The sequence below is a fragment of the Mus pahari genome, chromosome 10, assembly GCF_900095145.1.
Source record: "Mus pahari chromosome 10, PAHARI_EIJ_v1.1, whole genome shotgun sequence".
NCBI classification, from domain to species: Eukaryota; Metazoa; Chordata; class Mammalia; order Rodentia; family Muridae; genus Mus; species Mus pahari.
Window position 1 is genome coordinate 96,357,863 of NC_034599.1, and position 25,224 is coordinate 96,383,086.

The following is a 25,224-nucleotide window of genomic DNA, read 5'->3' on the forward strand; positions in this document are numbered from 1 at the left end:
CCCGGCAGCCTCTGACCTGGCTCATTCCTGTTCTTCTATGAGGCTTGAATAAATGTACAGTAATATTCCAGTTCCTTAGGGAAATTTCATATTTATCATGGGATATGCAGTCCTTAATAGAATGAACAGCTCTTTCAGAGGACCCAGGTTTGGTTTCCAGTGCCCACATTGGGTGGCTTATGGCGACTCCTTACTCAAGCTCCAGGGGTTCTGATACCCTTTTCTGCCCTCCTCAGGTACTGCACTCACTTTGAGTACATAGCCCCTCACATACACATGTACTTAAACATGTACTTAAAAATAAAATCTTAAAATTTTTATATTCACCAGCACATTTGTTTAATCAGACAAAATGTACCATTTCCTGAATACACTTGGTATCTCAGAGACTATAAATGTGTGTGTTTGTGTTAGCATATATATTATATATTAATATGTAATATGTAATATTTCCCCTTTGCTTTTCATTTTAGCATACTTTTAAGCTTATAAAAAAGTTACAGAAATAATACCAAAGCTTCCCACCTGCCTTTTACCCAGGACTCCCAATTTTTAAATTTTTACTACTCTCACAGAATTCTCCAGACTTTTGTGAGATAGGTATTTCTCTTCCCATTGAATGGCTGAGGAAGCTGAAACCCAGAGAGGATGGTAACTGACATAAGATCACACGGCAGACCAGAGGCAGAGCCAAGATTAAAACCCAGGCCTGTCGGCCCTTAGAGCACCTGTGTGAGCAAGCGGGCTGTGTGACTCCATTGGCGCCTCCCCTTCCGCCCTACATTTCTTTTCTTGTACAGTCGATCTGCGAGCAGTGAGTCCATCTTTATCTCACTTTCATTTCTGAAATGTTTTTTTCTGGGGATAGAATCTGGGGCTGCTGATATTTTGAAGATGCCCCTTGCTCACTCTGTCGTGGTCACTGGAGTCCTAGGCCAGAGGCCAACTCTGAAGGATCCAGCGGGTCAGGTCCCTGCCACTTACTCCAAAGAAGGCATGTGGGATGGCGGAGCTAGAGCAGGGAAGGGTGTTAATCAGCACTGCTGTGCTGAGAAACAGCTTCTGATAAGCCTGTGCAGCCCGTCTTCTGGGGACGGACTCCGGCTTTAGGTTTAAATAGAGGGAGACTGGGCGATTACATCAGTAACCAGGCTTGGTTAAACTGGACTAGGTGATTATTATATCAGTTCTGGCTCTGCCAGCTGACTGAAATCCTTCGAGAAGGCTTCGAAGGGAAGGGACACTGGAGGCAGGCATTCTGTCCCCAAGGTATCTAGGTGATGGCAGGTTTAAAGCTGTGAGTGGCTACTTCCTGCTACGTAGTGTTTCATTCACTTTTTTGGGGGGGTGGGGTGGGGGAGTAGAGTGTCTTGAACAGAACTTTGACAGGAAGATGTTTTTATCTGCACACTTTCAGGCCTGAAGGGAGTGAGATAAGTCACTGACTTTCGCACAGACCGCCCTTGAATAACTAACATGTCTATGTGGAGAGTTAGGCAAGCCAGAGCCTGAGTGGGAGCAGGGCCTCGTTGTGTTGGAGACCAGCCTGCTCTGCCTCCTGAGGGCTGTTGGAATTAAAGGTGGACACCGGGCTTTTCAGCTCTGACCAAGTTAAAGACCAGAGAGGAAGATGTGAAAGTGGAGGCTTTTTTCCTGCTTTAGTTGCCTTCTGGGGCCAGGGAGGAGCCAAGTTTCTTGGTAAAAGCAGTTTCCACCTGCCTGTTGTATCTATCACCTCAGAGTAACAAGGATTCTCATAGTTCTCTCAGGTTTATTGTTATTTTTGCTTAAATAGTTACCTTTAAAGTGACTTAAATGGCGAAAGTCTTAGTATTTGCCCTATTCGCCCACGATTTGTCCATCACTCTCTTGTGTCTGTGTGTTTCTACCCAGCTCCATTTCCCGTATTCCTGAAGAATTTCCCAGAACAGTTTTTGTCATGAGGATCTGCTAGTGATTAGCTTTTGTTTGTTTCTAGGTAGATAGATGGATGGATGGATGGGTGGGTGATAGACAGACAGGCCTCTTTATCTTGCCATTGCTTTTAAAGATATTATGCCTAGGTATAGAATCCTACGTTAATACTTAGTGTACATTTTTACTTTCAGAACTGTTTTTTGTTTTGTTTTGTTTTGTTTTGTTTTGTTTTTTAACCTTAGGACTGGGAATTGAATCAGGGCCTAGTGCATGTTGAGTACTCCATTGTCTTCTTGTGTATATTGATTTAGGGAAGAGCTCTGTGGGGAAGGAGGGATAGAAGCAAGGCTAACAGCTTGCAAGCTCCCAGAGGGCTTTGGAGGGTAAAGAATGGACTCAGAAATGTGAAGTCTGTGGGCCGAACTCACCCTGCTTGTTGCTGGGTCTCCAGCACTCGCCTTAGATCCCCAAGTTTGTACCTTTGACTGGCATCTCCCCGTTTCCTCCGACCGTGTGCTCCATCAACTACCTGCAATTCTCTGTCCTCTATTTTTGTAGATTGAATATACAGGTGAGATCATGTGACTATGTCTTTTTGTGTGTCCGGTATTGTCATTACAAAAAAAGGTATCCGCGAGGCCAGGAAGATGACTCGTGGGTAAAGCATTTGCTTTTCAAGTGAAAGGATTGAAGTTCTGGTCCCCAGCAACCACTTCAGTGCCACCTGTGATCCCATTACTTAGGAGGTGGAGACAGCAGCCTTGGAGCGGGCTGACTAGCTGAGTCAAGGATTCTGGATTCAAGTGAGAACCCCTGCGTCAATCCAGAAGGTGAACACAATCAAAGGAGATGTCTGACCTCCGGGTGGCCCACGCACACACATAGGCGCACATGCACATAGGCATGCATGCACACACATACACCACAGGCACACGTATACACAAGCCAGGAAGGAAGCTGTGTTGTGATGAATACATCAGCTAGACTCACTGCCATATCACTGCGTACGTATCTCGAGAGAGAGGGAGCTCTACCAGAGCATCACCTCATACATGTTAACTCTTTATAACATTGACTTGTCAGCTATGCCTCCGTACACCTGGGGGTGGGGAAGGAAAGGCAGCTGGAGAAGACACGGATGAGCATCGTGCAGGAAGGCGGCAGAGCCCGCCCTCTGAGCAGCCGGAGGCCCTGGCTGGGCACCGAGTCTCACCTAGCTCAGCCCTTGGGCAGCTCTTCCCTCTAATTAACTTTCTACTGAAGGAGGAGCCACTGGAAAAGAAGCAAGACGGCCAAGAGTGTATGTGTAAAAAAGGGAAACTGAGGCTGGGCCTCCCAGTGCAGTGTCTGGTGGCGGTGTGAAGACTTAGCAATCCGTTGTCGTTGTGTCACAGAGCTTTGAGGACGGTGTCTGGAAGACTGACCACAGCATACCTGAGGCTCCTGGACGAGGGGAACAGGCTTGTCTGTAGTATTAGACTTCGTGGGGAGCAAGGAACTTTTATTTTGCCCTTCTGGTTTCTGCCTTATCCTATCTACATGGCTGAAGTGTGGGTTTCTTACCTTTTTTTTTTTTTTTTTTTTAACATAATTTATGTTTTATTCTTCTTCATCATCATCACTATTGAAATTATGTGTATATGTCCAAGAAGGCCAGAGGTGTCAGGTCCCCCTGGATCTGGAACTGGAGTTAACGGTGGTTGTGAGCCACCAGACATGGGTGCGGGGGACCGAGCTCCAGTCCTCTCTAAGAGCTATAAGTGCTCTTAACCCTGGAGCCATCTCTCCGACCCCTGGGGTATAGACTTCTGTGTTGCTAAGATCTTTCTTTGGATCTCCTGATCCTCCTCTTTCTTGCTCTCACAGAAGGGCTGTAATCCTCAGGGATTGCAATGGCTCCAAGGTCAACACCCAGTCAGGGCCACATAGGAGGCCAGAACTCCCTTCTGTCGGCCTGGATCCCCACTTCTCCAGCAAGCGCAGAAGGTGGTAATGGAGAAGCATCTGAGTCAGGACAAGCTTCCAGGAAGTGGGGCTGTGAGGGTGGGATGGGAGGGGAAACTGAGGCAGGAACACTCAGTATGAAGGGCAGAGGATCAGGCATGATCAGCTCTGCTAGTACAGAAGGGCCTGAGCCACACGTGCCTGCCCCATGCCTTGCTACCCTCAGCCCCCCTCTTCGTCCTGCCCCCCATCCCCTCGTTCCTTCTTTACTGGTCCCTGAGTGAAGGCAGCTGAGCATCCGCTGGCAGAGGGAATTAACATACTTAATTAAAGTGTCCAATGAAGAGCTTCGCATACTTCTTAATTACTGTCTGAGTCTGTGGGGGGAAGGTTTGGAATGGTTTTTTTTTTTTTTTTTTTCACCTGTTTCCACATTTAGCTGACAGTGAGCCAGCTGGGCCCTGAGGGCTCAGGTGGGAGCTGTCAACCCTGCTTTGAGCTCGAGGTGACAGAGCAGGGTGTGGAGGGGAATCCTGGCCCCAGGCACATTTGCCTTTCGCAGTCAGAGAGGGCTGGGGTTTCTGGTTCTTTAACGCAGAACAAAAGGAGACAAGACTCAGACTAAGGTAGCTGGGTGTCTTCTCAGCTCCTCTCCTCCTCCTAGGGCCTGGGTGTCCTGCTCACCACGACTGGGCCAGTTTCAGGGTGCCTGTGCCTGTTGTGTAGAGGTTTCAGGGGATGGTGGAGACATCTTTTGGGGGGCCCAGGATGTGAGTGAGCTCTGTCAGCATCAGGAGGACTAGACTGAATTGCATCTCTGTCCAGGAGTGCTGCAGAGCAGTCAGGGACAGTGATGTGAGCTTGAGCTGAGGGCAGGCTCACAAACCAAGGCTCTCGTAGGTGGCACAGCTTTGGCCAGGCTTTGGCAGACTCTCCATCAAATGATTCCTGCAGTGGTTTCTTTTGCCCTCTCACTCCCTGGCCCTAACAGCAGTCTCTCCGCCCACATTCACTCTCACTGTGAAGAGGAGAGGGAGGGGGAGGCGTGTCCTTCACAAAGTGAGATGGCAGCAGGACGTGGGTCTGGAACTCACCATCTATTCAGCTCTCAACCTGTGAGCCAGGCCCAAGCCACACCCAGTGTCTTCATGGGTACTGACTGGGGCATGCCACCCGTGGCGCAGTGTGGGTGGATGATGTGAGGTGAAGGGTAACCCCATCACCCAGCCCTCAGATCTTCACCACTCCACACCAAACCAGGCGTCAGCTCCCCTCAGAGAGGATGTGTGTCAGGACCGCCCAGCCCGGTCACAGTGCAGCCCCTCCCTGAAGCTTGGCGGTTCAGGTATTCACAGCAGGGGTCTAGCTCCATGTGGCCAGGGCTGCTGCTGGAGAGCAGCCTGCTTCCTCACTGAGAACTGGGCTCACAGAAGGAACCTGACACAGTTGGCACCCAGTAGGGGGTCAGCGAATACTGAAATCTCACTGTCTTCTGCATCTACTTAGAAACCACCAGAGCGGACACAAATCTGGCCTGACTGGAACGTGTGCTGAGATGGGTCCCAGAGCCTGTGGGAAGCCAGTGGGGTGCATGGACCCCAGGGAGACAGGCAGGCAGGTACTGGGAGCGGGCCATCAAGGCTCGGGCGTTCAGTCTATCCAGCAGCTGGCAGGAGTGACGTGGTGTGTGGGAACGAGCACCTCACAGCCTGTGGTGTGTGGGAACACGAACAAGCGCCTCACAGCCTGTGGGTATGTGTGAGCTTTGTCCAGCAGCTCAGGAGAGAGTTCAAAGAAAATAAGGTTTTATGGGAAATATGCATAAATCCTTTGCTTGTGAGATTGAATGATTGCTGTAATATTTACTTCCTGGAAACAGTGCTTACTTGTGTGTCCTGGACGGGTCGTTATTATACCTTCATGGTGCTCAGAGTCTAAACTCAGTACCTGATCGAGCTTGTTTGTTGGGATTCCAGGGATGGTCACAAAGCCAGGTGACCCGAGGCATCCTGGGCTCTCACTTGACTCTGACCTGCCATGGGGTCCTGTTACCTCCTATGTCATATCAAAACCCCACTGTCCCTGTGTCCTTCTGAATGGTCCATCTCTCACCAGACTTCAGCCCCACCCCTTGGGTGGCTTCTGTTGCCAGTCTCCAAGAGCAGTGTAAGAGTTCCTTTTAAAAGCTCAGAACTGTCTCTGTGTATCTCATGCCACGGATCAAACCACCCCAAACTCAGCTGCCCAAAGAAAGGGAGGTTAGTCACCCGATTCTCTCAGGTTCATGACTGGAGCAGGACACAACGGGGTAGGTATTAGTTCTGAACACACAGCCTTGTGAGTGCCAGAGTCCTTGGAATGAGAAGGCCCACTCACTCACAGGTGACTTGGGATGGGAGACGTCTCAGTTTCTAGTCACAGGAGCACCAGAGTGATCTCACCCAGGTGGGCTGGCGTGGGCTCGGATCTGCCTGTTCTCCCCCGGTGACACACAGAACCATTTCTGTCACCAGAGTAGGACCCTCCAGTCGCAGCCCCTGCCGGAGTGCTGGGCTTACATTGTGAGGGCATATGGAGTGGGGACCGTCCCTGTGGTGGGCATGTTGAGCCACCATCCCTGGGTACATCCACATCCTGCTGAAGCCTCCTCGGGAGCTCTCATCGTCTTGGACGCTTCAGCTGTGGCCGCCATGCCCTCGGCAGCGTAGCCTCCCCATCTGCCCCTTGTAGCTCTCTACATCCGGTCCCAAGGGTGAGGTTTTGTTTAAATTGACCCTGCAGCTTCATGGAGCTTCCTGTGTCCCTCATGGGACCACTGTTTTCATTTCTTTCTTCACACACTGTCAGCCTCCATTATCCTGGGGGCAGTGTTCAGATTGAGGGGCCTCCACATAGGTCCCCATGATAACCTGGCTCACTCCCCGACTTCCTTAGCAGACATTTTCTCCCCAGCCTCCAATTTGCTAGCTCTTCCCGCTGCCTGGGGTCTTGTTCCCACCAGCAGCTTTGCTGACAGACCCCGGGGTCTGCTGCTTGCCAGGAAGGAGGCAGAGCGGTCCTCACTCCCTCACTGCCTGGTCACTTGGAGACCTTGGGCCTCTTTTTACCTTTTCATTAATTTATTTATTTATTCACTTTCATCCTGATCCCAGCTCCCAGTCCCACCCTCACGAGCCCCTTCCCCAACCCCTCCCCTTTTCAGAGAAAGGGAAGCCCCACCCCCACCCCGTGGGTGCTAACCCACACTGGCACAGCAGGCACATCAGTCGCAGCAGGACTAAGTGCATCCTCTCCCACTGAGGCTCAGCTATTAAAAACAAAGATATGGGGGCTGGCGAGATGGCTCAGTGGTTAAAAGCACTGACTGCTCTTCCAGAGGTCCTGCGATCAATTCCCAGCAACCACATGGTGGCTCACAACCATCTGTAATGGGATCCGATGCCCTCTTCTGGTGTGTCTGAACACAGCTACAGTGTACTCATATACATAAAATAAATAAACAAATCTTTAAAAGAAATAAAGCAAAGATATGGTACATCCATATGCAGGCAGATGGATGGAACTAGAAAATATCATCCCGAGTGAGGTTGACCCAGGAAGACACGCATGGTCTGTACTCATAAGTAGATGTTAGCCATAAAGTACAGACTAACTATACTGCAATCCAATAGACCTAAGAAGCTAAGTAAAAAGGAGGGCTCAGGGGAGGGTTTGAATCTCACTCAGAGGGGGAAATAACATAGATGTCGGAGGTGACTGGAAGGGGGAAACTTGACCTTGGGTATCTCCATGCAGAGCATGTAGATGGGGGTTCCTGAGGAGACCCAAGTGCCAAATCCCCCCCCCCCCCCCACACACACACGCGGCCTGGCTTAGATAGAGGACCGTGGGCGTGGGCGTTTCCTTTCCTCCTTTCTGGATGCTCCCAGTCAGTGCCCCAGAGTGAATTTTCTCTCCTTCCGCTTGGCTGAAAGGAGAATGCACTTCCCTGTTTAATCACGTGGGACTGTCCCCAGGGGAGATGGCCTGTGTTGCTGAGCCCCAGGGCTGAGAGTAAAGAGAGCTCAGGGATGGTTGGCCTGCTTATTTCTGATAAAGTCCTGCCCTGCTGTGCTGCATTGTGTCCTGAGCCTTACCGGTAGTGGAAGTGACCTTGAGTACGGGTGACCTTGAGGGCAGAGCCGGGTGGGAGGCCGGCTCTCTGAAGGGTTCCTGCAGGGTTTCAAGGCTGAAGGTTCACCAGCATGTCTTGCCCCTCCTCCCACCCCTGGTCCTGGTGCGTGCTGACCACCGCCGTCCCTCTCAGCGCCCTGCTCCCCGCCCTCGCCATGACCAGATTCCAGCATCTTCTATCCAGCATCAAAACCCAGGGCTGTTGGAGAGGACAAGGGGCACGGCAGGACCGTCTGCCCTCCAGGGTGGGGTGAGGAAGGCAGAGAACTCCCCAAGCCTGCCTCACGGGGCTCTGTCCTGTAATGCTGTGGCGGAGGCCAACGTGAGTGAACCTTATACTCTGCTCAGGCCTCTGGGGGTTCCAGGAGATAGAATGGAGGGGGCCTTTTCCTGCAGTTCCTGGTGTCTCTGCTAGTGTTTTCAGACTTTGTGTCCAGAGCCGGGCAGTCCAGTCCCTTGCAGATTGTTGGAGCCCAGAAACCTCAAAAGCCAGACTCAGGGCAGAGACCCTGCAGTTCCAAACTTGGCCAGCATGGGGCTTCGGAGAAACAAACTGGTCAGAAATAAAGAGCAGGGATAAATGCTCTAGGGAGCATGAGGACCATGGGAAGAATGAGGCGTGCCGGGGTGTGGGGAACTGTCTCCAAGAAGAGAAGCTGGAAAATGTTAGGGGGGTCCCCAAGACATCTAAACTTCTATAGACCAACTATTTCTAAATCCAAGGGGTCCCCGGTGCCCCTTAGGTTCAAGAACAGAAACTCAGAAAGCCAGTGGCAGGGATGGGGTGGGGTGGGTGAGGGGCAATGGAGAGATAGCTCAGCTGGTCACTTGCCGTGCAGTCATGAAGACCTGAGTTTGGCTCCCCAGCATCCACGTTAGAAGCGGGGTGTGGTGATGCTGCACATCTGCAGTCACAGCCCTGGAGGGAGGAGGGCGGGAGAGACAGGCAGATCCCTGGAGCTAGCCAGCCTCACCATTCAGTGAGTTCTCGACGCAGTATGGCTGTGCCCTCTCCTCACAGAATCACAGCTGTCTACCTTCAAGGCATATCTGTGTGTTCACAACCCAAGAGACTCTGCAGGGCCCGGCTGTCTGGAATTCTCACCGGGGTTTCAATAACAGGCAAAAGCTGGTTGAGTGTTGTCCATGCGATGAAGCTCAGTCCCCAGCCTGCCTTCCCTGGAGGTTGGACTGACTCTGGGTCCCAGCCCTCTGGTCTTAGGATTGACAGCCCTATCCTGAGGCCACCTAGGGAGCCACCACCTCATTAATATAGGCTCAGGTAGAGTGACTAGGGCTTAGGACAAACAAAGATACTCCTGTTGCACCCCCACCCCCAATTCCTATCCCAGCACGTTGCGTCCTCGCCGCAAGCCGAGGAGTCAGTTTCTCCATTACACAACCTTAGTGATGGTGGTTTTGTTTTTTGTCCTGTCGTTTGTCATTCTGGAAATTACCTCCACTATCTTAAGTGGCCTGACACCTCTTGCTCCTTAGCATTTCCTGTGTATCGTTCATCTTACGACCTTCTTGCCAATTAACATTCTCTGATGTCTTTGCTATGTTATAACGAGGCACTGTGGTCCAGAGGAGTGGTGACCACCTCAAGGTGACACAGCTAATAAGTGCCCCAGTAGGATTTCACCTCAGCTGGGTCAGACGTGAGGTCTTCTGGCCACAACCCAAACCTAGTCTGTCGGAGGCTCCGGGTCAGGTGACTGCCTCTCTTTGGCGACTGTAAGCTGTCAGGAATGATTACACTTGTCTGTTTCCTGTGGTGCACAGTGATTCAGACCCAGCAGAGAACTTTACCGTGGATCCCATTGGATTGACCTGCCATTCCACTAGCCAGACAGTGACTAGCCATCCCACTAGTCCCAGCCTGGGGATGGCCTGCTAGACTGGACAGGGCAGAAGGGCCTTGGGGACCTTGGGTACTTATCTCCTGCACGCCCTTCCGAGCCTCTCAGGACTGAGTCCTGGTGGGACAGAGGAGAGAAGAGTTCCGTGTAGTGACCTAATAAATGTCCCTTTATATTATCCTTCCTCCCCTCCCAGATGGCCTGAAGTACAGCAGTTGGCATTCTTGTCACTGCTGTATCCCAGGGGACCTGCACGGGGTTGTGTCAGAAGCCAAGCCCTGCAGTTTGGGAAATTAGCAGCATTTATGGGTGTCCCAAGAGACTCTTGGTATCTTAACCAAACTAGCAGTCTTCAGTTGGGGACATTTCTGCCCCAGTTAGGGAGTTTACAGGCTGCAGTTGTCACAGCATTTGGGGGGGTCCTGTTGTCAATTACGTAGTGGGATCTAGAGATGCTAATGGCCCAGCATTGAGCTGGACAGTCAGACACACTCTGTGGGGGATAGGCTTGCCCCTGAGAGACCTGAGAAAGGTCTGCTTTCCCCTGCCTCTTTCTCAACGGTGTTTAAGTTGAATAAATGGGAACCAAAGAAAGTCTCCCTTGAACCGATGAACGGTCAGGTGGAGCACAGGCAGCCGTGAGAAGAGCATTCTGTTGGGATCTCATGTCAGCTGGGGCCTGGGATCAGGGCAGACCTGGACATGGGCAGTAGGAACTGGAGAAAGGGTAGGTTGCCACCTCCTCCGTGGCAGCCTGGGGTCCGACAAGTGTGGCCCCCCTAGAGCTCACCTCAGTACCTTGACTTGGGTTCCTTCTCCTGGGGTCTGCTTCTCTGCTTTCTGTGGTTCCTACCAGCCAGCCTTTCAAGTGCGCATGTTTAGAAGACCCCGGCTATAGGCTCGTCTTATGGCTGAACCTCTCTCTCCTTTCTGCCTTGCAGTCGGGAAGACGTCCCTGATCACGAGGTTCATGTACGACAGCTTCGACAACACCTACCAGGTGAGATCCCCACTCCCCACGCTCCCCCAACCTCCTCCTCCCTGGCCTCTGTCTCTGCCTGTGGACCCTGTCTGGAGAGCACTGCCAGCTGTCTCCAGGGAGCATTGAGCTCAGAGTGGGTGGGGCCAGTGTAGATTTCTGAGGCACCTTACTGCTTGGAAGGAATGCCCTTCCTGGGAACCTGGCCTAGGCAGGAAATGAGCTCAGAATCTAGATGTTGAAAAGGAAACTTAAAGGGCGAAATATCAAAACCAGAGAAGGGATCTTTTGAAGAGGCAGATTGGAACCATTACAACGTTTGGTTATGTCGAGGGGCAGGCAGAAGAGGACAAGATGAAGCCCAGGAGCAGTTGGAGAGTGTGCACCTCAGGAGTGGTCACACTGGCAGGACTTGACATACACATAACCCAGACAGACCACGCACAGACTGTCACACACGCTCAGCCCTCGTCCCCTGCTGCTGAAACACCCTGTCACAGAGAGGCATGGGCAGTTAGGAGACGGGACATAAAGACATCTGTGGAGCCTGATTTGGGAATAGTAGCCTGGGCTCAGTCACAGGCCCACAGGTGAGCCCAAACCGAACTCATGAGAGGCAGAGACATACCTGTTTGGTGTCAGTAGTGGTGGTGGTGGAGGAGGCAGTATACACATGAATTTCCTCACAACTAAAGCATTTTGCCAAAGTTGTTATCCCTACCACCACCTTTGAATGTCCACAGTTAGTTCTCCAGTTCATTTCTCTAGGCTGGGGTCCTGTGAGATACTAGCTCCCAGACAGTGTTAGTAGCTAAAGGGAGTGTGTGGTTTCAAGCAGAGCTGGGTTGTTTAGACGGGGATGGAGAGGTTGGGGTGGGATTCGAGGTGGGGGGTGGAAAGGGACTGCTCTCGCTCAGCATTGATTCTCAGTGCTCCCCCTCAGCCCAGGGCTTCAGTCTGCTGAAAGCAGATGCAGTGACTGTTTGAATGTAGAATCCCTTTGTCAACACATTCTCAAGGACAAGTATTTATAGATTCACTGGGGCAGCTGTTCCAAGATGCCGCTCCCTGCCGATGGGTGTGGAGCAGCTCCAGAGTCTCCGATGCTTGTCCATCTGTCTGTCTGTCAGTGCCCTGGCGCAGTAACCCTTGTCTCAGATGCCCTTGGAGGACCCCCTTTCTGTTTCCCTCAAGTTCCTATTCCACTCTGCAATGGTGGACTAAAATCCTATATCACGTGGACTCCAGAGGGATTACCTATGGAGAAGGACAGGAGACTCTGGGTGCATCAGAGGGTGTATGTGGCTTTGGGACATTGATGCCAGTCATACTGTTGTGTCGTCCCCAAAGCCAGGACTTTGCGCCACTTTGGTCTGACTGTGGAGCAGAGGTGACATCCCTAACAGGCTCCCTCCTAAAGTCTCCCCCTTGTGCTCTGTGCGCGCGCGCGCACACACACACACACACACACACACACACACACACACGTGTGAACGTGTGTGCCTGCGCACATGCTCGTGTTTTTATTAGTTGACTTTTCCCCTTTCCCTTTTTGACACAGAGATTCATGTGGCTCCAGCTGGCCTTGAGTCCTGTGGGTAGCTAAGAATGACCATGATCTCTGGATATTTCTGACTACTGCTTGATTTTTTTTTTTAGTGATCTTCCTGTTTTTCCAATGGCACCGCATTGAGATTCTTAGCAGAAGTGAACAAGTTACCTTTGAAATTTTATCTCCCTTCCTCCCATTGTCACCCTCATTGCCTGACGCTTGTCACTCAAATCAGGCTTTACTTGCTCCTGTCATTGTATGGTGGCTAACGCTGGTATAGCCTGGACCTCAGCTCCGGTCACTGTCTCTGCTCTGAAAATTCTTCCAGTGCCTGAGGCATGGGCAAATGTTTGCGCTGAGTACAGAGCCCTGCCACTTGCATCAGTCCCCAAGAGCCTTTGGCTGTAGCGTGTGCTCCTGAAGGCTAGGTGGGCCCCTGATGGTGTCACAGGTGCCTACGGGCACAGTAATGGCTGCTTGCCTCAGTTGACTGGTGCCATCAGACTGAGCGCCTCCCAGGACCACTGTCACAGTGAGTCGACGGAGATCACAGATCAGAGCAGATGCTGTTCTCCTCATGCGTGGGAGAATTGTCTGACTTGGTTTCTTTACAGCCTCAGGTGGAAATCCTTTCCTTAAGCCCGTTAGAGCAGTAATTAGGCTGAGAAGCTGGGCTCTGCTTCTCTCAGTCACTCATACACACACACACACACACACACACACACACACACGTACACACACACACGTACACAGACATATACACACAAAGACATACACACACACAAAGACATATACACACACACAAAGACATACATACACATACAAATACATACAGACACATATACTCACATAAACACACAAAGACATAAATACACAGACACACAAAGACATACACATACACAAACACACACAAAGACATACACATACACACACACAAAGACATACACACAGACATATACACACAGACACATACACAAAGATATATACACACAGACACACACACTCACATATACACACAAAGACATACACATACACACACAAACCCACACATAAAGACATACACACATAGACATACACACACACACAAAGACATACACACAGACATACACACAGACACATACACAAAGATATATACACACAGACACATACACTCACATATACACACAAAGACATACACATACACACACAAACCCACATAAAGACATACACACATACACTCAAAGACATACACACAGACACATACACACACACACACAGACACACAGACATACTCACACACACACATACACACACACTCACACACATGCACTCACACACACACTCACACACACACACTCTCACACACACACACTCACACACACATACACACACTCACACACACATACACACACATACACACACACTCACACATACACACACACTCACACACATACACACACTCACACACATACACACACACACTCACACACATACACACACACACACACACACACACACACACACAGATTGCTTGTCTTAATCCTCTGGAGACGGAGGAGGACAGACTTTGTTTATTTTCTTTTTCTGAGCATAGCAGCAGAGATGTATGGGAAGTAGATAACGTCCCCAGCGGCCCTAGAAGATGAAATGTATTTTCTCTCAGGCTGTCCCACGGCACAGTAGCTGTGCCTGTCACCCTCCCACCAGTACCCTGTCTGTTCCAGCAGCAGTACAGCATGGCAGAGTCTAGGCCCACTCAGTCAGCTCCCAGGACAGTGTACCCTCTCTATCCTCATGGCTCCAGACCCTGTGCTCTCCTCCCATTCACTCACCCCGACAAAAGACAGCTGCGTGCTGTTGTAGTATGTGGCCTGCCAGAAGGCAGCAGAAGAAAGCAGCTTGGCTGAAGAGCCTGACCTGCCCTCAGTGGGCACAAAGGGCAGGGCCTGTCCTCAGCCACAGCCAGTTCCACCTTGGTGTAGAGCTGAGCGTGCAAGATGCCCCAGAGGGCCACCATGTGGCCCTGAGTATGTTAGGCTAGGAGTCCTCATCTGAACATCTCAGAAGGTTCTGTTTGTGGCCCTGGTGAGTGGCCCTTCTACAGCCCTGGGGACCTTTGAGAAGCACGTCTTCTTCCTCTACTTACCTGGCAGTTACACACACACACACACACACACACACACACACACACCTTATTCTCCGCTAACACATGTACAGTCTCTCACTGCCCCGCCTAATCACACCATACAAACTGATTCACTTACACAGTTTTCACTTGGTGGAAAACCAAGTAAGTCTCAACCAGAGGGAACTGTGTCTGTGGTGATTCTTTCTTGTAAAACCCCAACTAAGAGGTAATATGTTTTGTAATGTGGTAGCATGATGCGGCGGAAGTGGGTGCCTTAGTGGGCCCATGTTGAGGTACCCCCACCAAGGTACCAGCCAGACAATGGGTCTAGTATAAAATGAAGTTTATTTGGGACATGAGAGGGGTGTGTGGAGAGGGGGTGGAGGCAGAGAAAGAGGACAGAGAAGGACAGAAAGAGAGGAGAGAAAGAAGGGAAGAGGTCAGCAGAGAACATGCAGGGAGAGAGAAAGGGGGAGAGGACGGAAGCAGGCGAGAGAGGTCAAACAGTCTTTTTATAGCCAGCCGGGCTCATACCTGGCTGTTCCTAGGTAACTGTTGGGTGGAGCCTAGAAGAAATGCTAACAAGATTTCTTCCAAGTCTACCTAGGTGAAAAAAAATGGGACATATCTTGTAATAAGAGGTGGCTCTTGGTGTGCCCTCCCCCACCCATACCAACACACACCCAGGAAACCCCTGTGGGCCCTGGGAGGGTCAAATGTGTGAAGGAGCCCTGCTAATAGGAGGTGTGGTCCTCCAAAGGTCACTCCTGGCTGAGGTTTTCCCTGGCTCTCTTTCCTGCCTGCAAAGCTCGCAGCTCAGGCGTCTTAGAGAACTGAGAAATGGTGAAGAACTTAACGCTGAGGACCCATGGCCCCTCCTGTCATTCACACCAAGTTAGAACAGCACAGATCTAATGGGCTGCCTCAGGGAGAGAGAGGCCCACGGGCAGGAGAGCTGCTCTCAGAGGACACTTGTGAGATGGGAAGGTGTTTCAGACTCTGAAGGAGGTTCCTAAGAAGCAAGTGCTGGTCTTTCTGGCAGACTCAGATCTCATGAGATCTCTTGCCTGCAGCTGTTCTGCCCTGAGGCTTCCCGAACTCATTCTAGGGGCTGCCGCAACAAATTACCACAAACTGAGTAGCTTCAAACGAACAGGAGTGTATTCTATCCTCACCTTCCTGGGGGCCCGAGGGTGGAACAAATACAAGAGAGCCCTGAGCTTTTGGGGGCTGGGGGAGGGCATTCTCCTTGCCTTTGGCTTCTCATCTGGGCCCTTGAAGCAGACGCAGCATGCGTCTGTCTGCATCTGTGCTGGGGAGAAGCTCCTAGTCATGTCACCTCCCATGGCGCCTGAAGCCTTGGATTTTTATTTCTGTTTCCTGCCTTGTCCTGATTACGTGCTCTTGCTGTGGTCACGGAGACTTCGCCCTATCACAGTGCAGTAACTGGCCTCTTACCTGATGAGCTAAGCTTCCTCTTCAAGGTGAATGCACATATGCATGTACACACATACACTCACATGCAGACACACACACATGTGCACACACATACACTCTCACACGCCCTTGTGCACACACTAGCATGCACACACACATGTGCATACACATCGCACACAACAGCACACACACATTTATGCAGCATACACACACACACACACACACACACACACACACACATGATGCAGATCCCTATACTTCACCCTTTCCCGAATACTGAATAAGGCTTCTGTCTGCACTCATGGCTCTCTCTGCTGTGGCTGCATCAAATCATCCTCCTCCCCTGTGGGCTCCACTCTTTTCTCCAGGTGGCCTTCCTGCCCACTCCAGCAGCCAACAGTCGCTGGCTTGTCTGGACCACACACCCTAGGGACCACGTCACTAACACCTTTTCACAGGCTCAGACACTACTAGAGGGGAGGGTGACTGGGCAAGGACTTGGTTGACAACAGTGATATTTCTCATGATGTGAGCACCCAGGGATCAGGTATCAAGGTGTTTTCTGTATTAGTATTATGATGAACAGAGCCAATAACATATATTCATGTATGTATATGAATATATGTTATTGTATACACACACACACACACACAACTACAAATCGGGCAGCCATTCTTCATAGAGAAGAAAGTAACCACCGGACAGATTGTGACATTGAAAAGCCAGGTGCCTGCCCTGTGACCTTGGGAGCCAGCATCACCCCCTCCAGGGCACTAACTGAGCAGCTGTCATTGGCTGGCAATGCCCTGGCCCTACGTGTTTCCAAGAGGCTATGAGATCCTCCCTACAAAGCAACCACTTTCCAAGGCTGAGTCTTTAAGTTTACCAGGCTCATTTGCATGCTAATTTGCATAACTTTACCCGGATACTTTGGTCTGGTGGTTGGCTGTGCCCCAGAGAACAGCAGAGTCATTGTCAAGGACTTGTTACGCCCAGCTGCTTTCTGCCATTTTCGGATGCTTCTCTCCAGCACCAGGCTCAAAAAGAAGACGCACACAACTTGCCTTTTCATTATCTTCCCCAGAAGAAATAAATGCTGGCGTCAATTTATGCTAATTGCCATGCAGATTTCCTCCGGTAGACTTTATTGCTGTATCTTGTCAGACTGTGGATGCAAATTTATATTTCATAATAAATGCACAGAGCTAAGAAGATTTCAACAAGTGCCGTAGGGAACATCTTGCTCGGAGATCTCCTTGCTGGGATGTGCTGGTGGAAGGTCCGTGCAGAGAAATGCAGGGAACACGCCACCGTTGACACCCCTGTTGATAACTGTGTAATACCACACTCAGAGGAAGATAACCGGTGGGAGGAAATCTGTGCTTGTTAATATTCTTTGCATGTGTAAAATAAAGTGACTGCCATTTTTCACAGACAGTGAGTGCCGTTTGCAAGCGCAAAGGAATAAATTAGCATTGCCAGGTTCGGGGCCACGTATCACAGTAGACTACACCGCGGTCTCCTTCAGAGAAGACATCATGCAATGCAGGCAGAGTAGGCACAGCTGTGTGAGGGGATCATGGGGCTTCTAGACTGACAGACGCCTCCCCAGGCACATGCCTGTTGTTCGTATTTCTTGATAGCTCATCCCCTGTGGGGCAGCTACTATTGGAAATGATTTGTTTCATACCTCATAAGATAAAGCAGAACAGGAAAGCTACTTTGACCACGACTCCCTGGCACAGTGGAAGAGGGGCGTGCCTCTCCTCGGCTCCACCTTCCTGAGGCTCCGCCTTTGCTGAAACCCTGGGAATGCCAGGTCCTTGGGATGTTGATGACGAATAGGACAGCAAAGGTTCCTGAGGGGCTGGGGTTCGGCTGGGGGTCTGGCAGATTAGGGCAGAGACAGTCTCTCCACTGCAGGATTCAACAGAGCCTTTAATGTGCCAGGAGAGGCCGGGAAAGGAATCCTTTCCCCACAGTACTCGCTTGCTTGCTGTTTCTGTTCATCCTGAGCAGAGACTCTGAGGCCATACTGCATAACCAGACAGTCTCCACGGCTTGGCTGTGCCGCTTTACCTGGACAGCCCTGGGTCAACTGGTTCCTGGTAGCAATTGCTCATTTGTGTTGACATAGCATATGACAGAATGAAGGCCCTTCACAGTCTTAACTCCTTTGGTCCAACAGTCCTTAGAGGGAGCTCTGGAATCTTCATTTGAGAGGTGAGGGGGTTGAGGGCTAGGGAAGCTAATCAAACTCCTTAGTTCAATTGGTAGAGTCTAGTATGCATGAGAGCTTGGGTCTTCCGTTATGGTGCACCTGTAACCCCAGCACCCAGGAGGTAGAAGTGTGAGGGTAAGAAGCTCAGAGCCATCCTCAGCAACAAGTTAAAGGCCAACTTGAGAGCTGGGTTACAGTAGATCCTTTCTCAAGGCAGAGAAACAAGATAAATAAATACACCCAAAGAGCAACAAAGGAAATCCCACTGGTGCCCACTGGACACATGACCCACTACTAATGGCATGTCATCCTCTCTGCTCCCTTTCCAAAGAACCCGTGAGAGGGTTCCTCATCACCTGGGCCACAGGGCAGCACTGGGGCTGTGTGTGTATCAGAAATCCTGGCATTACCTTCAGAGCAGGAGTAACACACACACACACACACACACACACACACACACACACACTCATACCAGTCTCATGTACCCATTCATGCCTTTGTATAAATACAGTGTAAACTTGAGTGTGTTCCATTCCCACACACATACAAACACACATCCACCAATACACAACTCTCCTGTGTGACCCGTGTTGACCCCTGAGAGGAGGCTGGTCAAGAGGAATCACCAAGGATCCCTTGCCTAGCCGAATAGTTAGTTGTTCTTGTTATCTGGTGTCTCCTTCCTCCAATGTTCACCTGAAGTGGGAGCGTCCTTCATGACCAAGACTGCAGATGCAAAGGAAAAAACAACAACCCTAGCTCAGCAAGTGAGGGCACTGGGCTAAGGTGGCAGAAACACTGCCTGGGGCTCAGCGTTTGATCCCAGGTTTCCTGGTGGACAGGAGGAACTATGTGCTTGGGTCTTGTAACTACAAGAAGCGTTCAGGTTTGTGTTATGATCAGATGTTGCTACCACGTAAACTAACCCACATCACCCACAGGATCGTGTGTTTGGATGCTGGGTCACCAGCCGGTGGGGATGTTTGGGGAAGCTGTGAGATTATTTAGATGATGGGATCTAGTGGAGGAAGTGTGTCTCTGGGGAAGGCAGCACTGCAGTGGATTACATTTATGGCCTTGCCTCCTGTCCTGATCCTCTGTGGTGGAAACAGCCTCACCCTCCTACCCGCCATCGACAGGAGCTGGTCTCACCTCCCCTAAACCCGTCAAAATAGAACCTTCCTCCCGTCAGTTCTTTCTGTCAGGTATTCTGTCTCAGCAACAGAATAGTCCCCAATATCCAGGGTCTCCTGGGGCCAGCCTACAGAGATGGACACACATGAAGTGACTTGGCAGGTAGACTGACTGGCAGTAGTGTGAACCGCGCGGCAGACTCCACCCGTGGGCAGTCTGTGCTTCTGACTCACCGACCTCTAAGATGTGCTGCCCGCCTACCCGCCTCACTTCCTGCTGGCACCGTATTGTACTGTGCAGACAAGCACCTGAGGTCCATGGCCTCCACATCGGAGCTGACACAGCTCAGAGCCTGTAGGGTGGTACTGAATAACAATTCAACAGTGCCCTCAGACAGAACACTGTGCTCCGGCCATCCCACCTCATGCCCTGTGGGAATGCCCATCAGTCTGGATCTAGCGTTGTGGCTCTCCACTTGGGCAGTGTGAGTGATGGTTGGCTACTGTCTGTTTTCACTAGTTCGTGTGGTGTGGTTGCGGCTACCTTTCTGTAATCTGCTCCAAAAGAGTCAGCCTATATTAGCAACTTGTCCACGGGTATCACTAAGCGCCCGACAGAAACAGCCTAATGTGGAAAGGGTTGATTTGGGCGTGTGATTTCAGAGATGTCAGTCAGTCATGGTAGAGAACACATAACAGAGCAAAGCAGTTCACATCGTGGTGACCAGGAAGCAGAGAGTAGGGGCACACAAGCAAGGGTCTGGGCAAGGACACACTAGTGACTTACTTCCTCCAACTAGCCCCCATCTTGTATTTCTTACAACATCCAAATAATGCCATTATCTTATGAACCCATCAAAGGATTGCACCATTGATCAGACCAGAGCTCTCATGATTTAATTGTCTCTGGAAATGCCATTACACACACACACACACACACACACACACACAGAGGAGGACAGACGGAGAAGTACATTATCTCCTATTTCTCTGTTTGTTTATCCTCCAAAGACTTATGTTTTGAATGCTTATTCCCCAGCCTGTGGCACTATTTTAAGAGACTGATTTTTAAGAGGTGGGGGCTCTACCTGGTAGAAGTAAGACACTTGGGGGGGTGGACCCTTGAAGATTATGCCCAACCCCTTCTTCCTATGTTATTACTCTCCTCTTCCCGGGCTGCTGTGATGCGAACAGCTTTGGCCACGTTCTGCTACTGCCAGATAGCAGGTAGGTCCCAAGCAGGTGGGACCAAACGGCTATGGACTGAACTCTTGGAACTGTAAGCCAGAAGAAAGTCATCCCATTCTTGAGTTCTTGTTTCTATTGAGTATTTTGGTTACAGTGATCCAAGGGTATATACTAATCGACTAATCGACTTAACAAACTTAGCCATCACTCAGTGCACAAAGGCCATCTTTATGTCCTCATCTGAAGCCATGTCCTAGTAGCAGAGAAGGTGCAGAGTGGTCCTTGTCACTATCACACCCTGGGAAAGCCATGTCTCTAGTCTAAACCTCTAGTTTGCCATCTGCTGAGTATATGTTCCCACATATACCGGGCTACTCCACTTGTTAAAACCTGCCTCGGCCACGCACGCAGCCTTTCTACATCTCTCAGCATTCACCAAGTCTGACCTGTCCTGAGTATCATCCGCATGCCCTGCCCCGGAGCCTGTTCCTTCCCCTTGCATATCTCCCAGATATACACAATAGTTCTGTGTGTCTTTCTTACATTTGTCCCATCTACCAACCAGGATGATCTTTCTAGAGTGCCTGCTATTAGGAAGTCCTGAAGTTCACTTCATCCAGTTCCCTGGCTTCCCCAGGTCCTCTCTTCAAGTCTCCTACAGCCGCCATTGGCCCCAACTGTTTTTCACTTTCTGAGGAACTACATGGCTTCATTCTTCAGGGTGCTCTCTCATACAACACTCCTGCCTTTGCCCCTGTACTGACCCTCTCCTGTGCCCTTAGTCCTTGCAGAAGACCCAGGTCCTGTCACCACCGTTTCCTATCAGGCTGAGGATCATCATTAACATAGACTCTGTGTCCCCATTCATTTAAAAGATGCTTTTAGTTTATATGCACATTTGAAGAACATTTTTTGCTGGATTTAGAATTCCAGCTCCACTTGCTATCTGTCGTCATTATCTTCCCTGCCGTTCTGTCCTCAGGTACCAGGTGCCATTTTCCTCTGGCTGGTCTCAAGATTGTATCTTTGGTTTGGTCCTCATTGATTTGGCTCTGATTTTTAAAAGCTTCTGTATATACTTGTGTGTGCCTATGTGTGTACTGCACATGCGCTTCTGTGTGTGTGTGTGTGTGTGTGTGTGTGTGTGTGTGTGTGTGTGTGTGTGTGTGTGTGTGTGTGTGTGTGTGTGTGTGTGTGTGTGTGTGTGTGTATGTGTGTATGGAGAGGTGCATGTCATGGCATGTGTGTGGACATGGGAAAACAGCTTGTGGAATTAGTTTTCCCATTTCTACCATGAGGGTTCTGGACCAAACTGGGGTGCTCAGGCTTGGTGGCAAGAACCTTTACCTGCTAAACTGTCTTGATGAACTTGCCCATTGAGCATAACCTTCTGTAGTTGGGCATAATAATATTGGTTATATTAAAATATTTCTTCCTACTTTCTTTTTTTTTAAAGATTTATTTATTTATTATATGTAAGTACACTGTAGCTGTTTTCAGACACACCAGAAGAGAGCATCAGATCTCATTACAGATGGTTGTGAGTCACCATGTGGTTGCTGGGATTTGAACTCAGGACCTTCAGAAGAGCAGTCAGTGCTCTTAACCACTGAGCCATCTCTCCAGCCCCTTCTTCCTACTTTCAATGTCCGAATGATCTCAGGATTGATCCTCATTTCTTGTTTTCCTTGTGTATGGCTTACATTTTCCTGTCACCTCATGTGTCTACTCAGTTGAGATTATATCCTGCACATTTGTGTGTGTGTGTGTGTGTCTGGATTCTGGTTGCAGCTTTGGGTCCTGCTGGTTCTTTGTTTTAATGGTAGTTGTATAAACCCTGATTCTTAGCTCTGTCCCCTGTGCTGGGCAGCAACCCGTTCTTCTGTCTGTAGTCTCGTTTTGTCTCTGGCTTTGGGCAGATTGCATGGGGTCTTCTCTGCCTACCCAGTGTTGGGCAGCATTTATATGTAGACTTCAGAGTCCCTTCAAAAGGGTTAGATGACCTCAAATGATGAGAACCAGAGTCCCCCTCATTCCTCCAAGATGCTTCTCCCCAAACCTCCCATCCCCACTATTCCCCGACTTCTACCTACTGGAATGTCCTGTGCACTGAGGACTTGCGTATCCACTCCACATCTCCATCAGACACCAAGCAAGCCAGGCCTGCTGCTCTGACCTTCATCCCTTCCACGCTGGCTCTTCCTCTCCATTTGCTGTGAGTGACAGTTTCTGTATGTGTCTTCTCCAAGTCAGAAGCTCCTTAGGGACAGGGACCAGGGATTTTTTTTTTTTTTTTTAACAACACACAGTAGGTACTCAAGGGTGAAGTGGAGTGGCTTGACTGTTAATTATTCACACCATCTGCCATGAAGAAGCTGCCCAGGGGAGACCATGACCACCACCTTCTCTGAAAATCTGGCCTTCGTGGGAGACACAGGCTCCAGCTGGCAGCGGTGTGGGCCAGCTGCTGTGACTGGTGTCTGGGAAATACATGGTGCCCAGGAGCTAGAGCTGTGTTTTGGTCATGGAGACCCAGCCAAGTCTCTCTTTCAAGCCCTTTCCCCTCTGTCCTTTGAGGGCTCACTTTATTTATTTCTACTAAAATGCAAATGAACTCTCTCTTAAAAGGGCTCTGCAGAGCTGTTATGGCCAATGATTACTGCTTTCTGATAGTCGGGAGCCAGATAGGATTTGACTCCAGGGAAACACAGTGACAGCTTCGGAAATGGGCTTCTAGAAGCAGGAGGACTATAGCTCAACAGCCCAAAGCAGAGACTTTGATGTCCAGGAGAGCTGGATTCAGATCCCAGGTCTGCTACCTAGCCTCGGTGACAGACCTTGGTTCTGAGTGAGCCTGGTTCCTTCCCTGTGCATAACAACTCATCCACTGGTGTTATCTCCATCCCGCCCCCCCCCCCGCCGCCCCCGTTATCAGTCTGTGGCCCTGGAGACCACAGCCTCCTCAGACCCGGATCATAGCACAGAGCAGTTTATCTGCACACTTCACTGAGCAAGTGACTAATCTGAGAACTTGTCTGTAATTCTGACACGCAGAGCCTGTGCTTGTATCTAGCTGAGTGGGCTCAGGGATCTCCATGTTTAAGAAAAGCTCCTGGGGTGAGTCTGAAGCTCATGATCAACAAGGTACATGCTAAAACTCCCCACATCGTTGACCGAGGCAGAGATCGGGGAGCCTGAGACCTTTCCTATTTGGTAGGGAAGGTATTGAATAACCTCTGGGCTATCCCGAGTGTCGATCATCCGGTTTGCGGAGAAGCATCTCAAATTCTGAAGAAGTACTGGCTGTGGAAGAACATCTCACAGGAGGGACGGCATCAGGAAAGAGACACAGAAGCTGCCATGGGAAGGGCCTGTAGACTGACTCAGTGGGTAAAGGTGCTTGCTGCCAAGCCTGGTGACCTGAATTTGATCTCCAGATACACGTGGTGGAGGGAGAGAACCAGCGCCTGCAAATTGCCCTCTGACTTCCACAGAAAAGCCATGGCATGCATGCATGCACAAACACATACAAAGTAAACAAAAACATGCAGAGAAATGTTAGGGCTTTACTGCTGTGAACAGATACCATATCCAAGGACAGCATTTAATTGGGACTGGCTTACAGGTTCAGAGGTTCAAGGCAGGAGCATGGCAGCATCGTGGTGCAGGCGGAGCTGAGAGTTCTATATCTATCTGAAGGCTGCTAGAAGACTGACTTTCAGACAGCTAGGACTATGGTATTAAAGACCATGCCCACAGTGACACACTTCCTCCAACAAGGCCACACCTCCTAATAGTGCCACTCTCTGGCCCAAGCCTGTACAAACCATCACAACATGTGAATTCTAAGCAGTATTATTCCTTGGTATAAAGTCAAGCTGGTTACAAGGAGCACAAGGTTATAAAAAGCCAGTGGTGGGTCTTGAACAGTCAACCACAGGTGCTTAGACTGTTTCCTGGGAGCTGTAAGGAGGAACAAAGTCAGGATGTGTGTGTGTGTATAATATTTATATTGTATATAAATATATAATACATATTACATGTATTATTAGTTTTGTTTCTTAAGATTCATTTTTTTAGAAGTCAAACACTTTTTTTTTAATTTTATATATATGGATACACTGTAGCTGTCTTCAGACACACCAGAGAGGGCATCAGATCCCATTAAGATGGTTATGAGTCACTATGTGGTTGCTGGGAATTGAACTCAGGACCTCTGGAAGAGCAGTCAGTGCTCTTAGCCTCTGAGCCATCTCTCCAGCCCCCTCTTAAGATTCATTTATCTTTATTTCATGGTTGAGTGGTTTGCCCGCATGTATGAAAATGCACCGTGTATGTGAAGTGCTGGCGGAGACCAGAAGAGGCCATTAGATTCCCCAGAACAAGCGCTGTGGAGAGTTGTAAGCTGCCCTGTGGGTGCTAGGAACTGAACCTGGGTCCTTTGCAAGTGCAGCCAGTGTCCTTAACTGCAGAGCCACCTCTCCACATCCCTAAGGTCATTGGTTTTAAACTCAAAACCAACCTTGCCTGCCACATGAAGATTACTTACAGGGCAGTGTTGAGGACAGGGAAGCCAGTGAAGGTGCTACTGAGGTTACTCCCGTGGGAGGTTCAGTCTGCACAAGGGAGTGGTGGGAGCAGCGAGAAGGGGTGAGGTGAGGTGGGAGCAGCGAGAAGGGGTGAGGTGAGGACCGGAGCAGGTGAAAGCACA

At 50.1% G+C, this 25,224-nt stretch overlaps 1 protein-coding gene across 1 annotated transcript in view; it reads left to right on the forward strand.

Moving 5' to 3' along the window:
• Nucleotides 1–25,224, forward strand: part of Rab6b (RAB6B, member RAS oncogene family) — a 68,073-nt gene that overhangs the window by 13,670 nt on the left and 29,179 nt on the right. The window contains exon 2 of the mRNA XM_021207243.2: nt 10,838–10,896. Coding sequence (XP_021062902.1) covers nt 10,838–10,896 — 59 coding nt within the window. The remainder of the gene's footprint in view (nt 1–10,837; nt 10,897–25,224) is intronic.